General features: G+C 44.6%; 1 protein-coding gene across 1 annotated transcript in view; it reads left to right on the forward strand.

Moving 5' to 3' along the window:
* The window catches only part of LOC309856943 (cAMP-dependent protein kinase catalytic subunit PRKX), an 81,639-nt gene extending 67,438 nt beyond the window's left edge, over positions 1 to 14,201 (forward strand). The window contains exons 6-9 of the mRNA XM_082718748.1: positions 2,766 to 2,823; positions 5,098 to 5,175; positions 6,941 to 7,089; positions 9,639 to 14,201. Coding sequence (XP_082574874.1) covers positions 2,766 to 2,823; positions 5,098 to 5,175; positions 6,941 to 7,066 — 262 coding nt within the window. The 3' untranslated portion in view covers positions 7,067 to 7,089; positions 9,639 to 14,201. The remainder of the gene's footprint in view (positions 1 to 2,765; positions 2,824 to 5,097; positions 5,176 to 6,940; positions 7,090 to 9,638) is intronic.
* The last annotated feature ends 2,502 nt before the right edge of the window (positions 14,202 to 16,703 follow it).

The raw sequence follows: 16,703 nt of genomic DNA on the forward strand, positions 1-16,703 counted from the left end.
TCCTCTAGCTGGTTTTGCCGTTGGCAGGACTATTGATGGCTTTAGCAGACTGTCTCTTTTTCCTCCTGCTTAAATTACTTTCATTCTTAAATTCCTTTTTCATGCTGATATTAAGGCTGATGAACCTCTTCTAGGAGGACTTCTCTACAGCTTCAGTGTTGGTGACTTTGGGTGTGCAGGTCATTCAATTTCTGGTGACGGCGGGGAGAAAACTGAAGCTTTTAAAAATCTCAGACCACTTGTGGCATTCCCGTTACCTTCGTCCATCTGGTCACCTAGGAGACATTTTTGTATCGTGACTTGTAGTTCTTTCCCTGCATTTCCCAAGTGAACCAAGCCTGGCTGATCACAAGGTAGTTAAGTGAGTTTAGTCAAGAACTAAACTTTTCTCTCTTTCTGCTATTTTTTTTTTTGAAGTAGCCCATGGGCAGGGAGTACAGAGAAAACTGATTTCATGACACTGGGACAGCTGCCAGTCGCTTTTCTCACTGGTGAAGGTCATCTCACTCTCCCACAGAGGCTCTCCTTCCAAGTAGAAGACAGTGTTTCCCCGGGCTGGTTGGGCCTCAGAGGTGGTGGTGTGTTTGACACACCAGGCAAGTTTTTAGAAGATGACCAAGAAAACTAGATTCCGTGAAAAATAGTCATCTAGAAGGCGGGCACTCTGTCCTCTGAACGGTAAGACAGTGAGGCACGAAGGGAGATTGAGCAGTCAGAACTTTCTTTTCTCTAGAGAGAAATGGAAAATACTACATAGAGCTTCTCCCCCCGGGTCCAACTCCCATTAGACTTGAGTGACATTATGTCACATGGTTATGCCAACATTTGCCAGTGGTTGGCTTTGATTGAAATCTACTCACGCCCATTGGCCGATCAGCTGGTTGGTGGTGACCGTAGACCATTGACATTCCTAAGGGGTGTGGGTATCCATTGTCTTGTGTGGATGCACACTGGCAGAGTCCATGCTGAGGTATACAGCTGTGGCTTTACTGTTGCTCCCCATCAATAGAGTGTGGACTGTCTCTTCATTCTCCAAGTCAGCCCTTGTGGAACCCGCTGACGGTCTTAGGCTGGGCAGAACCTTGGGGGATATATTCCCTTCCTCTTGCAAGCAATGACCTAAACTCTTCCAAAAGCTGGCTGGTTCTTGGTTTCCCAGAGAACGGACAACGCATAAAATCGTAGGTCATTTCTTCCTTCATTGGTGGGAAGGGCTCAGGTTGGTCATGAACATTTTACGTTTATACTGTCCCATGGAAAAAAAGGGACTACAACAAATATTAAGTTTAATCTACATTTGGTGTCTTAACTCCCTATGCCTCTTTTCCTTGTAGTCTATTCTGAGAGAGACCCATCAGGGTCTGCCCTGCTGTCCTTTGCTCTAGAATGCTCCTCGTTGAGCAGGCTCCTCTTCTCTCTTGCCTGGGACCCCTGTGTCCCCAGCATGGGGGCTCAGCCAGAGCAGGAACCTGGGATCCTTTGGTGCAGTTGCTGATTGCAGATGGTGGTTGAGAAGAACTTCACTTCTTCCCATTATTATCTAGATCTTCCCAAGTTGGATGAGAAGCAGGACCCTAATGAGTCTTGCGTATCCAAACCACTGCCATTGGGTGCCATGACGGTCGGATTTTTACTTTCAAGTTCTCAAGGCCTTCTGTTGTTGTTGGTTCATACAACCTCGGCATTTGACTGTGTTACATGTCCTACCTGGGCACATGTGTCTTTGGATTGTCACTAAGATTCCTTGTATGATCTTAGGCAGCTGAAAGGACATCAGAGCTCTGGGGCGTGTTGCCAACGTGGTAGTTCAAACACCTTCCCAGTGTTTCTTCCTGTCTCAGAGTGGTCAGAGAGAAGCCAGGCAGGATAGAATCAAGGGATTGCCACAGAGCCTGTCCCAGGATTGCAGGCAGCCTCAGAGTTCCTACACGGCTTTGCCGTATTGGACAGCCCCTTTATATCCGTACCCCTTGCTTTTGGGACTGTGCTGTTCTGTAAGTCTTCAATTTTATATTTAATTTTTAATTTTTTTTTTTATTGGGGTTCTAAATAAGGCATTTGGGGATCTTGGGACCCTGGACCTTCCCATATATTGCCACAGGCCTTGGGATTCCAGAGTCTGTGGTGTGAGTCTGGGGGTGTGCTCCTTAACCCAGGGCACAAGGTTCCTTTCAGTTTTGCCAAGTTGTGTCATGGGTTTTTTGAAGCTGGACTGTAGGTCTTTTGATTTGTCTGGGGTATTTCAATTTATATTTGAAGTCTCTAGATATTACTGTCCATAACGTATTCTATGTGTTATGTGCAGAGACACACACAAGCACAAATTTTATTTCCTTACCTTGCATTTCTAGAGCTAGCCTGTCTTCAGAATGTCTTGACATAAATTATCAGATCGTAATGGCCCTGTATTCTGAAGTGGGTGGGGAAGCAGCGTTTAAGAAACTCCCAGAAGTCTGTGTGTGATGGGAGAGCAGGTAACATACAACCAGAATCCCATAAATAAGTAGCTCTTTAGGGCAAACCATGGCCATTCGTTTTGGTAAAAGCAGGTGTCTTCTCTTGGGCAAGGACAGACTCAACAGGTACATTTTAAGTGAAACTCATTCGGTGAAGAAACAAATTGTGAGAAAATGTGGAGACAAAATGGAAATGGTTCCTCCCTCCATGGCATGATGTGGTGGGCGGATTTTATCGCCCTTGACCGGCCGTGTTTGCTTGGGTCCGTATCAAGATGCATCTTCTTTTTGTCTCCTTCCCGCATGTAGAGACCTCATTAGGAAATTGCTGGTCGTTGACAGAACCCGACGCCTCGGAAACATGAAGGTCAGTGTTTGTTTTCCTACGTCTTACGCACGAGACACTCCGATCACGTGGCACCATACATACGTTTCTATTTATAGAGACAAAGGCACAGTGATCGTGTTTAATTGTTGGCTGAAGTTCAGATCTGGGTGTCTGGGCATGCGAAATCCACCTGGGTCTATACTGCATCTCTTCTTCCCTCCAGATGAGTAAATGACTCAACCGTTACCTCCAAGATGTCGGTATTTTCCTTAGTTATTTTGACTTTTCAAATAACGTGACAGACCTATAACTCACGTACCATGCATGCCTCCCCATTCTGAGTGTGCAGTGCAGCACCGTCTACTATGTTTGCAGAGTTAGGGAACCATCCCCAAAGTCAGTGTCAAAGAACGTTTCCTCCTTCTCGGAAAGAAACCCCATACCCTATGCTGTTGTTACCCAGTCCTTTCATCCCTCCTGCCGTTTCAATTTCCCTGTTCTGGGCTCTCCTGGAAATGAATCACAGCATAAGTGATGTATTGTGTCTGGCTCCTCCCAAGTTTTCAGGGAGATGCTAGCAGGTGTCAGTGCTTTGTTCCTAAGGACAAATCACACTCCATTCATGGATGGACCCCACTGTGTGTACTCATCCCTCCACTGAAGGACAGTTGGGTTGTTTTCTGCCTTTTAGCTCTTGTGAATAGTGCCATAACCGTGGGCATGCATGTCTGTGTGGGAATTAATCATTTGAGAAAGTGTACATCCTGTGTGATTTTCACAAACTTTTCATGTGGAGGGGAATATATTTAAGAGATGATTGTGTAAATGGTATAATATCTTATATGCTCATTTTGGTTCTGTTGTGGCACCACTGAGTCTAAGAGAATCTGGGAACATCTTCTCAGCTATTTCTGGTTCTGGATATCTATATGAGGAACTTAATCATGGGTCCATACCTTGGTCTTGTCTGCCGTAGTCTTGGGAGACACAGTAGACCTGTGCGTGAGGCTTGATTCACACCAAGCTCTCAGGACCATCTGTTGATGTGGGTATATTTGTGTCCAGTGGCTGCTGTAACAAAGGAGCAGAGTCTGAGATCCAGGCAGGGCAGGACCACTGAGATCCAGGCGGGGCAGGACCACTGAGATCCAGGTGGGGAAGGGAGCTCCCTCCAGAGGCTCCGAGGGGAGGGTCCTCCCTGCTTCTTCCAGATTATGGGGTTCCAAGCATCCCTGGGCTTGTGGCCACATCCCTCCCATCTGTGTCTTTGTCTTCAGGTGGCTTCTCCTCTGTGTCTGTGTCTCTCCTACTCTGTCTCTTGCAAAGACACCTGCCATTGGATTTAGGGCCACCCTGATTCGGGATGAGCTCTTCTCAGATCCTTCACTTAATCAGATGTGCCAAGACTCTATGTCCAAATAAGTATTCTGCATAGGTACCAGGTGACATTTCACAAACTTTATGTTATGTTCAGATCTACTGGCTTCTTCCTATGTCACAGAATTTATGTGTTTCTGTCTTAACAATTCCCGACATTTAATGAATTAAAAAGTTGCTCCAAGGGCCATAAAAAGGAATGAGATGGGTAGGGTCAAAGGCTGAACACCTGGGAGGGATTAGGGTTAGGGATAGGGTAGGCGATGAGGTTGGGGTTAGGGTTAGAGTTAGGGTTAGATTTAGGTTAGGGTTAGGATTTTCAAAGACCATGATGCCATTGACATCTGCAAGTTGGCCATTGGTGTTAGCCTTGAGTGTGAAGCAGACAGATCATAAGAAACCATTACTATTACACAAACATGGATAGTGTAATTGGAAAGTCCCGCTGTGTAGCTGTTAAGATCTCTGACGTGGACATGACGGGTTTGAGCCTTAGTCATGTGACTTACTAGCATTGCAGTACTGAGCCAATGACACCATTTAGTCTGTATGATCACACCATCTAGGTCTGTATGATGAAGATGCTAAATTCTGAAGAAAACCATTGGGATAAAAACAGGCGGCAGACTCAGAAATGTCCTTCTGTCTGTCTTGTTGTATCTCAGGAGCCTGAGCCAAAGTCCTACTTCTGTATGTGGTCCAGACTGGTCCTGACAGGATTTCTTTCTACTCTGAATGAAAGTGAACAGAACACAACACCTTTATGTATATATTTTCCCTCCTAGGTCACAGTCCAGGGACAATGACTCAAAACATAGCACACTTTTTACATTTAATTTTACTTTTTAATTCTCTACTAAGTAGAGATTCTCTGGACTGTTTTCTTCCCTGTCCTGTCAAAATTCTGTCTACTGACGGTGCCTGTTTCTTTTGAAGAATGGAGCGGATGACGTAAAGCGACACCGGTGGTTTCGAACGGTGGATTGGGAGGCGGTCCCACAAAGGAAACTGAAGGTACAACATATGTATGAGGGTGACTGTTGGCTCGGAATTGTTACCTGTCCTCAGCAAGGGGCAGAGTCTGATTATGACTTGTTTACTTATAGCTGATACATAATTTATTTGTATACTACAGCTGATCAGCTCAAATCATTAATAAGCCAAGATCCCTTTTCAGTGAAAATCTTACTGCTACAGAGACACGTAGAGGTAACGGGTTAAGACCCCACATTTTACAATTGGGTTTTTTGAGACCTGGCTCTGTCCCTCACTTGAACTATGACTAGGATGAGTCCTATCCCACCAATTTCTAATTGGGAATGATAAATGTTGTAACACAGATCACATGTTTGTCCAACATTTATGGATATTATACAGTGACGGTGGTAGTATTTTCTAGGTCACCTTTCTTTGAACTGAATATATACATGTGCATACACACATAGCACACACGCACACACATTTTTTTTTAAATTATTTATTTTAGAGGAAGAAAGAGAGCATACACATGTGAGGGGGGACAGAGGGGGAGGGAAAATCTTAGCCTGACTCCTAGAGCTGCTGGGGGACTTGATCTCACTGCCTTGAGATCGTGTCCCGAGCCAAAATCTACAGCTGGACACTTGACCGAGAATCGAAATGTATTTTTTTATTTTCATTTTTTTTTAAATTTTAAAAAATATTTTAAGGATTTTATTTATCTATTGACAGAGACATAGTGAGAGAGGGACTATAAGCAGGGGGAGTGGGAGAGGGAAAAGCAGGCTCCCAGCTGAGCAGGAAGCCCGATGTGGGGCTTGACCCCAGGATCCCAGGATCATGACCTGAGCCAAAGGCAGTTGCTTAACAGTGGAGCCACCCAGATGCCCCTGAAATGTATTTTTGACAGGAATATTCAATATTGACATTCTCAACCTTGGACTTTTAGAGTCAATGGAAGGACTTTAAAAATGCTGATGCCTGGCCCCCAACCCAGAATGTAGGGTTCAGCCCAGACCACCAGTGTCTCCATGAACTGTTTTTAAGTGTTTTAATGTATTCAGTGACTAATTTGTTAAAATTAAATAAACAACATATTTTCATCATTCAAAAACCAAATCAGTATTAGAAGATGTGCATTACTGAGTGTTATTCTCTTGCTCTATTTCCTCCCAAAGCCCATTATTTTTATAAATAAAGTTTTATTATTAGCACACAGCCACCTGCATTCATTTACATGTCGTCTGTGGCTGATTTTCCCCCACCAGGGCAGAGCTGAGCATTAAGCAAAGAAATTCCTCTGCCTGCGAGACCAAAAATATTTATTGACTGGCTCTCTACGGGAACCTTTGGCTGACCTTTTCAGTGCCAGTGACCTCATTTTCTTGATGCTGGATTGAGGCTTGGCATTGGTGATACTATCAGTGGACTGTTGACTTCCAAATTCTGGCCACTGGACCAGCTACTTCAGTATCACTCAGACCTGGGCAGGCCTGGGGATCTGCATGAACAAGGAATCTGGGTGGTTCTCCAGTCTCGAATTTAAGAAGCAAGGGCTGGCTACCATCTTTTCTCCCTTTGTTCCTCATAATGCACCATTGGTGGACACCTTACTCACAGTATTTCTGGTTCAGAACTTTCCATGTTCATAAATAATGCAATGCCAACTTTGGTTTTTCTGTGTTTTCCCAAGTCATGTCTGTTGATATGTTAAGTTGTAGACAAAAAGGGATGCACGTCCCATCCAGGTGCCTAATGTTTCTTCTTGACTTTGCCTCTGTGTTTCCCCCTGGTCACTTAGCCTCCCATCGTGCCGAAGCTATGCGGTGAGGGTGATACCTCGAACTTTGAAGCGTACCCCGAGAATGACTGGAACACGGCCCCTCCAGTGTCACCAAAAGATTTGGAAGTCTTCAAGAATTTCTGAGGATGGGAATCCTCATCTGGAAGGTGTATCTTTAGATATACTAATTTTGCATCAGTGAAAATGGTGTGTCCCCCTATCAAGGGGATGTTGGCGTTGGCCAAACAGGGCTTCCCTTGTCCCCGGGTACTTGAGCAATGAGGCAGAGCTAGATGGAGTCCTTCTAGCATCAGCTTAGTCAATGCCCAGGGTTTGTTACTCAAGACATGCGGTGTGGCCCAGAGACAGCGTTGCCTCCAATGTCCCACTCCCCAGACACTCCTGATGGGGCAGAATCCATATCCAGCTAAGACCCCTGTGAAATCTGTGTGTATCTGCACATCCCAAGGCACAGCCCCTTTGGTAAAAAAAAAAAAAAAAAAAAAATTAAATCCCTGAGTCCTTGTGTTCTAGAAACCCTGAGTTCCAGACCAGCTTCCTCCCAGATACCAACTAAATATTTTCAGAAGGGTTTTTTTTTAGACCCCCTTTCCCTAAAAACTGTTGACGGCAGTGAACACCTCGATGGAATTGGCTAAACTACATTTGACCATTAAAAGAATGGATTTTTGAGTCATTTCTTGGAACCTTTAAGGTCTGTGACTCTGTGTGGAAGTGATGGCTTTGAAGGATCTTTTGAACATGGGTAGTGAAGACCTTTCAGTTACTCCCAGATCTGTGAGGAGCTTGGTGATGTATAGCACTCAGTTTTTCCTTCTCATGACATGCAGGCAAGAAAAATGGCAGGAAGAGAAGCAAGATACAACCAATGAGAGGTCTCCTCCTTGACTTTTCTTGGTTCTTTTTTGGGGCTCTGTTTATCCCCCCAACAGTACTTATGCAGAATGGGAGAAATAACTGGTCCATACAACAACCAAGTTGACACCATTCTAGAACCCTTGCAGGGAGGGACACGTTGCGTACCAGAGACCTCTACTCTCTGCTGGTCTTGCCACACAGATCCTGAGGAGAAACCTGCCTCAATGTTAAAATGTGAAACAAAAATTCAGTGAGAGAGAAGACAGGTGTCCCTGTGGATGAGAAGGGAACATGTCTGCTTGATGGGTTTTAGTGTTTTCAGCACGTCGTGACCATTCTCCTGAGGTTCTCTTAAAAAAGATTCTCTTTAGCTTTAACAGCTTCTGCAAAGCTCGTTGAAAGCCAGTTAATGAGTTTTAAAGGTAGGAGGTGTTTCTAAATTTGGGTTTTGCTTTCTCTTCTGTTCACTTGCTTCAATTTTGAACGATTTGCCTGTAATATTTTGTGAATGATTTTTATCCAGTCGTCCTTAAATGGAAGACGTGCTATGTTTTCTAGTGCACAACACTTAGTTGATAAGCCAGAGGACTGCAGCCTTTTTGTAACAGGGATACTGTTAAATTTACTTAAGGAGACACAAATCTGACATCTGATGGGGTCTGTCATGTACTCGGGGTATAGTTTTCTATTCACAGTTGGCAGTTGTACCCCCAGCGGCCCCAGATAGGTTTTTAACAGATTCTGGAGACAGGAATAACTTTCTCAAGGCAGGGCATATCCTTGGGAATATACGTGTAAATGGCATTTTTTTGTGTGCCTGGAGTCATCCTTGATGGACTTCGGCCAGTGGTGGGGACGCTGTTTGATGACCTTCTCGATGAATCTAGGGAAATCAAGAAATCATGTCATGATCACATGACTTTGTGTTTATTCCACAACCTTGGATTTTGGTCTCTTGCTGGAGCAGCTAGACATCTTAACATTTGACTCTCTTTCCCCGATTTTGCACAAAGGATGGGACAGAGATCCGGCGTTTTCAGTGCCGAGTAAACAGGTGTGACCATCCGTGAGGGAAGGTTATTTCTTCGTGAAGCAAAATGGTCTCCCATTGATGACGCCCAAGCTCAGCTTAATGCTCACTCTCCAGAGCCACTTAATAGCTGTATGACTAACCCACTCACCTTTGGAAAGTAAAGTCTCCCATCTCTTTAGCTCATGGAGGGGACTGTTAGGACGCCTGGCAGGGAGAGACCTCCCATTTGGGTTTTTATTTGACTTTAGTGTTTGACTTGAGATATTTTCTCTCTAGCTGGAAAGTTCTGCGGTGAACACATTGAGACAAGACCTGGTTTTGCTTGTGGAATCACTGTCCTCTCTTTGCGTAGATGAACATGGATAATTCTGTGTGTGAAGCCATCATATCCTATTTGAGATTCACCGTTAAAATACTGCTTAGCCTTTTTTTTTTTTTTTAAAGACTTACATACTTAGAGATAGCATTGGCAGGAGGGGCAGAGAGAGGAGAATCAAGCAGACTCCACACTGAGCAGAGCCAAACATGGGGCTCAATCTCACGACCCTGAGAGCAGGACCTGAGCTGAAACCAAGACTCAGATGCTTAACTGACTAAGCCACCCGGGCATCCCACAGCTTACTGATTTTATTAATAAACATTCATAGAATTCATGCTTGTGGATCTTTGCAAGAAGAATTGCAAAGGAATGTTTGTTCTTGTGTATTATGGAGTTATTTTTGAGTTGTTAGTACGATTATTATAAAACTTACCCAGTTATTCTGAAAACGAACAAAGCCCTTTTTTAATTTGTGTCTCAACTAGGATGATGTGAACCTGCTGGGAACAAAGAGCTGCACATCCGCTGTGAAGAAGGGTCCCGTCCATGGGACAAGGACATTTCCGTATTCTAGAAGTCCGGATGTACATAAAGAGACTGCATATCCGTACAAAGTCACGGATGTGGCATTATTTAAGCAACTGGAAATTAAGCATCATTAAGCAACTGGAAATCTACTGCACAGTAGGACCTTTCGGAAAATTGTTTGGTTGTAGATTTTTATCTTATCTCTCCGTGTGATGACCCTACTGTGATGTCTTGGTTTTCCTCGTAGACTTAACTTTATGAGTTTGAACTGAACGTGTTTGGTTATAACCACAGATGGCGCGTGCGTGTGTGTGTGTGTGCTGCATGTGTGTGTGCGTGTGTAAAAAGACCGTGGGACTGGTGCACAGGAATTGCACCGTGATGTTCATCTTCATACTTGGGCAGAGCCTGTGGTTTTGTAGCTTGTGAGGAAACCTGTTGTGGTGATCCATGTCCCGTATCTTTCGTGCTTCCTGTCTGGTGACTTTAGGTCTTGAAACCAGAAGGGAAGACAAGGATGCGTCCATTTGAGTTTGAGTCTGAGAATACCAGTGGCCATGAACGTCGTTCAAGGCATGGAATGCCGTCCAGAAATTTCCTGCATCACATCTGGAAATTCCGTAGTCCATTGTGGTGGTGATGGGGGAAGTGGCAGGTGTCTACCTGATAATATCCCATTTGAGCTCTATGTCCAGCCAGATGCAGAGCTAACAAGTGACTTTCCACATTGGCTCAGTTGCACAGGTGACTTTCATGCAAGCGTGTTTTTATTTTAACTTCCATTGTGGGAAGTGTAAGATGCAAATGAGCTATAGGGTGTCCGTGTTCAATGTAGTAGAAATTAATCCCTCTTGGTTCTTCTGTTTGGGTGTGTCCAGCACACTCTTGTCTCGTAGGCAGGACCGGCTTGTACAGACTTATTAGTGGGTGAGATTTTGTCTTTTCCTGTTTGGACCTGATTGTGAAAGTACCATGAAGAGAGCACCCTATCCATGCTTTCCCCTTGGGATTGACTTAATGCAGGGTGGGTGCAGAATCTGCTCCAGTGGGAGTATGGCTAGGTGTGGGTCTTTCCAGAAAACGAGGCATGCAAAGAGGCCCTGGGCGTCTGTACTCTCTGTGATGCATTGCCTTGTCTCTCTGCTGGCCGTGACTCAGCTGGACAAACAGAGTTGCTCACATCTGCATTGTGTCTGCTCATAGGGCTCAACCATGACCTTCTGCAGGGATGTCTGTGCACTTAACTAGTAGGTGCCAGAGCCTTTGTGACCACAGAGGGACATGCACATAGAACTCCCAAGACCCTGTCTCTACCCTTCCTTTCTTCCCATGGTTGGCCCAAAAAAGTCCACCTCCTTGGGTACTGGGTGTGGGAGCAGCACCTGCCCTGGGCGATGTGTTCCTGAAATGGGTGCGGGGAAGAGGCAAACCTGGGCACCCTCTCAAGGCTTCTCCAGCTCGAGAAGTGGTGTTCTCGAGTCACCTTGTGGATTCTTGGCTGTCGTAGACATTATTATTCTCCAGTGCTGTGCCTGGAAAGACCTTTTCTGTCCGTGTAACCATTTGTACCTCTCCTCTGTGATCACATATGTAGACGTGGAGAGCCGCCGTGTGGGAAAGTCATACATTTCGTTGAGCAGCAGAATGTCAAAGGCTACATAGTCGCCTACCAGATTTGGCCAGATCCCACTCACAAGTCAGAAGGCTGGGGTTCTGTGTGATGCAAGGTGGATTGAAGAACATGTGCACCCACCCGAGCTTTAAAAGACCCTGAAATCAAAGCCACGCCATATTTCCCCCTTTCTCATACATCACCTGCTCTTCAAATCCAAATCCAATGAGTAAGGTCAAGATTTAGTAAAATAAATGGTTTGCAATGAGTAACTCAAAGGAAAATTATTTTTAAAGGGCGAGCTGTAAGGATATCCCAACAGAAACAGTGTTTTCAGTCTGGACTGAGCAAACCCCGTGCTGGTTTGCATTAAGTAGGGAGCCAGAATGGGCATCGCTTTCAGCACAAAGTGTCTCATCATGGACTGTTACAAGTCTGACGCTGACAATTAACTGCCTCCTCATCGACTGTTACAAGCCTAAATCGGCAAAGGGATGGTGCACCCACGTGGGGAAAGCAAATATCTCACGTGCCCTGACTTATAAAAATAAATTATTATTTTGGAGCCCTGTGCTTAAAAAAATAAAAATAAATGAAACACCTTTCTTGAACGTGATAAAGCATTGTATTAGACACTTTGACCCTTATGCATGTTTTCAGGTTTAGTTCTCACTGTCCCGGAATTAATATAGGATGTGAAAATAGCCTCAAGAAAGCATGAAATGAGATGCCTTAATATTGGACAGATATGCACACACATACACACACATGCACACACGCCAACATTGGAATGCACGGATCACATGGTTCTTTAAAAACATGGTCATCGGCCGTGAGCCATGCAAAACAAATTAAAAACTAAAAGGAATTCCAAGAATACCAGATGGTGTTAAACTCAGTCTTGCCATTTCAATATTCAAGGTGGCACACGCCATGTGTTAACGGCCCGTGGCTGGACTGTTAAATTAAGCAGGGTGACGTAATGCAAAGGCTGATTTAATCGAAATGAGTCCCAAACACATGGGACACTCATGGTATATCCTTGAAAAGTAGTCTGCTCGGCGGGGGCACTCTGAAAATTTCAGGTATCTGATCGGATATCTGGGTGCAAAAGTCACAAGAAGAAATGTCATGGAACTACTCGCAAAATCTGCATCAGAAAAAAAAAAAAAAAAAAGATAAACTCCTTTTCGTTCTATGCAATTTTATGAGTTGGCAATATTTTCTTAAATACAGATACCATAACAAAATATATAATTCCTCAGGAAACGCGTGTTTTGCAAAGAAATGTGTTGGGGCGGTTGCTGTTTTTCTAAGGGGATTATCACCAGCCTGCTTGAACACACAACTGTAAAGCTCAGAAGGAAATTGAATCACAGCTGGCCATCCAGCAGATCCTACGTTGGGGCCAGCCAACTTTTCATTTCTTGCAGAACACATGCGAGAACCTTGCTTGGCGTAAACGTATCTGCTGTGGCGATGGGCACTTTGTGATTTCTGCTGTTGACATGATGGTGGGTCAAAAGAAAGCCCGGCAAGAAGACTCATGTGCCGAGCTCATGTCGTTGTGATGGCTTCACACTCCTCGTCCCATTCCTGCCCACCCACCTGTCCGTCTGGGACAGGGCACTGTTTCATTCTATGCTCTCTGCCTAAGAACTCCCTTGGTACCAACGACAGAAACACCAGTACCACTGGACAGTCCTGTGACGTGCGATGCGTTTGCCATTTCTTTGTATGACTTCAGCTGCCTCTAGATTTTGGACCATTTTAACTGTGAAAATAGGGCTCTGTGCCATCAACTAAAAAGACCCCAGTGCCCTCCAGTCTCCAGGCACCGAGAGCTGCCCAACCCCGGGGAGGGCTTCAGGCTGCATCAAATCCCAAGACCACATCAAAATTCTCATTCTAGCCACTTGGTTATTGTAGTGCAGGAAAAAATACTTGGTTGGAATTTTCCCCCAAGCAATAGATTTTATACCCCAAAATGAATACATTCACAGAAGCCCCTGAGGGCTCCGTGGTGGAGACTGAGAAGATGATGCCTAAGATGTTCTTTTTCTGGTGGCCCATCCACCGAGACTATGGGTTTTATCTGCGTTGGGCAAGTCCTGTGTACCTGTACTGTGTGTCCCTATGTCTTATGGAGGTGAGAAGGCCTTCTCTTCACTTCACTTTCAGTGGACGAAGTCCACTTACCAAAAACAAGAAGATAAGCACATGAACTATTGTGTTAATCATGTATTTGGGTAGTTTGGGGTATGTGCGTGCGCGTGTGTGTATGTCTTGGTGGCGAAGGATGTGGGAGACGTGTTTTCTCCAAGTATCATGTTTCCCTATCGAGTTGACTTTGCAGACCCCATGGGCTTAACGGTCCTTCGTAGTAACAGGGAAACGCTCGGTCATGCTTTCCTATAAATTATTGTGTTGTAATGCATTCTGTTGTGCTTTCCTTGGCTTTTCCGTGGTGGACACCTGTCTTAATTTAAAAGTCATTATGTGTTTGTTAGCAGATGGGATTTCAAGCCTTTTGACACTCAGGGCATCTTGTCCTCTGAGATGGGTCTTCAGCTCTGCAGAACGGTCATAGCTTCCTTCTTCCTTGCGCCGTGCTATGGGCAGCCTGGCCGGGGGGCCCCGGGTTGACCGTGGGATGCCGCAGACACGAGACGGAGTGCCTTTGCGGGTGCGGTGAGCCCCGGCGAGCCAGCACTGGGATCCCTGTGGGGTCGTCCCAGCTTCTCATGTGGGAAAAAAAAAAAAAAGTCTGTTGCTAATTCTTTCAATTCTTGCACAATGAAAATCACTGTGATTTGTATATATACCCTAGGAAAATTTTACTGCTGCCTAATTTATGTAATAATACTATTCATTCCAGGTTTGTTTAATAAAACTTTGTATCTTTTAAGACACCTGATTGTGGTCTGCTCCTTCGGTTATGGAACAAGCTTGTCTGTGTTCAATGAGTTCAAGGAGTCACCATTGTCTCTTGTTAATTTTTAATTTTTTTTATTGAGGTATCATTGACCTATGGTATGAGTTTCGGGTGAACCACATAATGATTTTATCTCTATAAATTGCAGAATGGTCAACACCACCGTGTAGTTAATATCCATCACCACACATGGTTGTGAACTTATTTTTCTTGTGACGAGAACTTTTAAATTCTTTCTTCTGGGCAAGTTTCAAGTATATGATACAGTATTACTGTATTTCTTTCTGCAAAGGGCAGGATGGTAGATATTTCAATATTGCTGGATACACTGTATCTGTCAGGAGCACAAAAGCTTCCCTAGACAGTATATAAACAAATAGGCTGTGTTCCAATAAAGTTTTATTAAAACAAAAGCACAGTTCAGGGGCCGGATCTGTTGCCCAGGCCACACTTTACCAGGTTTTAATCCCGTGCCAGAGGATGAATTTGCACATCACTTTTGCAGCTTGTTAAAAATGTGCCATCTTCATCGTTATAAATAAATAAGTTATTTGATTGCATATTGTCTTTACTCACATAGCTCGACCCTCAGCTTTCCAAGTCACCTTCTGCTTGCTAAAACCACGCTGCCTCATCACTCAGGTCAACCCCTGCCATTGGTAACACTGACAGCATTTGCTAGAGCCGGGTAGCAGAACGTCCCAGCAGACTGAGGGTCCCACCGGAGCCTGTTAACCTGGCGACCAAGCTTGTCCAGTTCTCCTCCTGGAAATCCCTTGCAGGAAGGAATCTTACGGGGACAAGCAAGGCAACTTGGGATCTGGTTCCAAACCTGGGCAGGGACTGTTCCAGAATTCCTGTAGAGTAGGTGCTCACATGGTGACATTCTGCTTTGGGAGAGGGAGTGATGTGTGTGTATGTGCTTGTGCATGTGCATATACATTTTGGAGGAAAGCCAGAAGGTTCCTGAAGGATGGATAGAGATGATCCAGGGAACATGTTCTTGATGTTTTTGGATACCCTCATAGGGTTTTTTCTTTTTCCTTGTATTTATTTTTTTTCTTTTCTAATCCACACATTATTTTTATGCAGGTCTCACTTCCCTGGAAGCCATGGTCATTTTGCATTTTTGTTAAAGGGATCAGATAACCTTGTCCCCAAAACCTTAGGAAAAGATTTGAGTGGATGTAACATTTTTTTTTGTTTGTTTAAACCACTCATTCATTGTTTCCATATCATAGCTGTTGGAAATAGTGGTATTGTGGACATGGGAGTATGCGGATCTTTTTGAAAGACAAATTGAAACCACAGTGAGATGTCATGTTACCCTTGTTAGACTGGTTGTCATTGAAGACGAGAGATAAGCATTGCCGAGGATGTCTCAGAGACTGGAGCCCTCGTGCGCTGTTGGTGGCCATGCACGCTGGTGCAGCCACTGTGAAGCACGGTGTGGCAGTTCCTCAAGGTACTAAAGATGGAGCTTTCATGGGATTCAGCAGTTCCATTATCATCTAATATTTAAAAATAACGCCAAGCATAGGGTGTCTGCCCACTTTAAAGCTAGCAGAATGGAGCCCCAGAAATTTGAGAGCTCACAGTTCATCTATCACAGAGCTCAGATTTCAGCACCCTGTGGTTCCTGCTCATTCCAGCGAACCATGTGACGATGTTTCACACTAAAACTAACAAGATGCTCATTAAACCAAGAACCAGATTCTCTGTGTTCTTCTGATGAGAACATCGGACACCGGATAAAAGTCAAAACGCTGAAGACCTACGGTGACTGTATTCATGGGAGAATTTGGGATTTGATGCTTTGCTTTGGGCAGAAAACTATGATCTACTTAAACTCCGCTTAGTCAGCTGATCTGAGGTCTATATTAACAGGCAAGTTGCCTTCCAAAAGTTCATGCAAGAAACCATCTTATGAGCTGTGAAGTTACAAGCGGAGATAAACTTTTTTTGTTTTGGTGGTAAAGAACACATAATATGAAATCTACGTTCAACAAAATGTTCAGTGCACTCTACGGTGTAGCTAACTGTAGGCAAGGTGTGGGACGACACATCTCTGAAACAGTCACCTTGCAGAACCCAGATGTCGTGCTCGTTGAACAACAACAACAACCCGTTTCTCGGTCTCTCCCCCAGCCAACAGTTGGCCAACGCAGGGAGCTGCCCGCCTGGGTCTTGACTTCCACCCGAAACAAATCTTAGTTCTCAAGGACATCATGGAGAAAAGACTCCGGCTTTAGTGTCTCGTTACAAGCATCTGGCTTTGAGCCCGGTGCAAAACCAGCTCTTACGGCGCCCTTGGGAGCAATGTCTCGGAAAGCGACTGGCCAAAAAACAAATCTTCGTAATGAATCAGAATTTGTGTGCAGGCTGCTTAAAACCAGTGCCTTGGAAAAAGGGCAGGGGGAGCCCCACAAAAGGCAAAGATTAAAAAGTGAGGTCAGTCCCGTAAGTGGAAACTGC

This window comes from Mustela nivalis, assembly GCF_964662115.1.
Source record: "Mustela nivalis genome assembly, chromosome: Y".
NCBI classification, from domain to species: Eukaryota; Metazoa; Chordata; class Mammalia; order Carnivora; family Mustelidae; genus Mustela; species Mustela nivalis.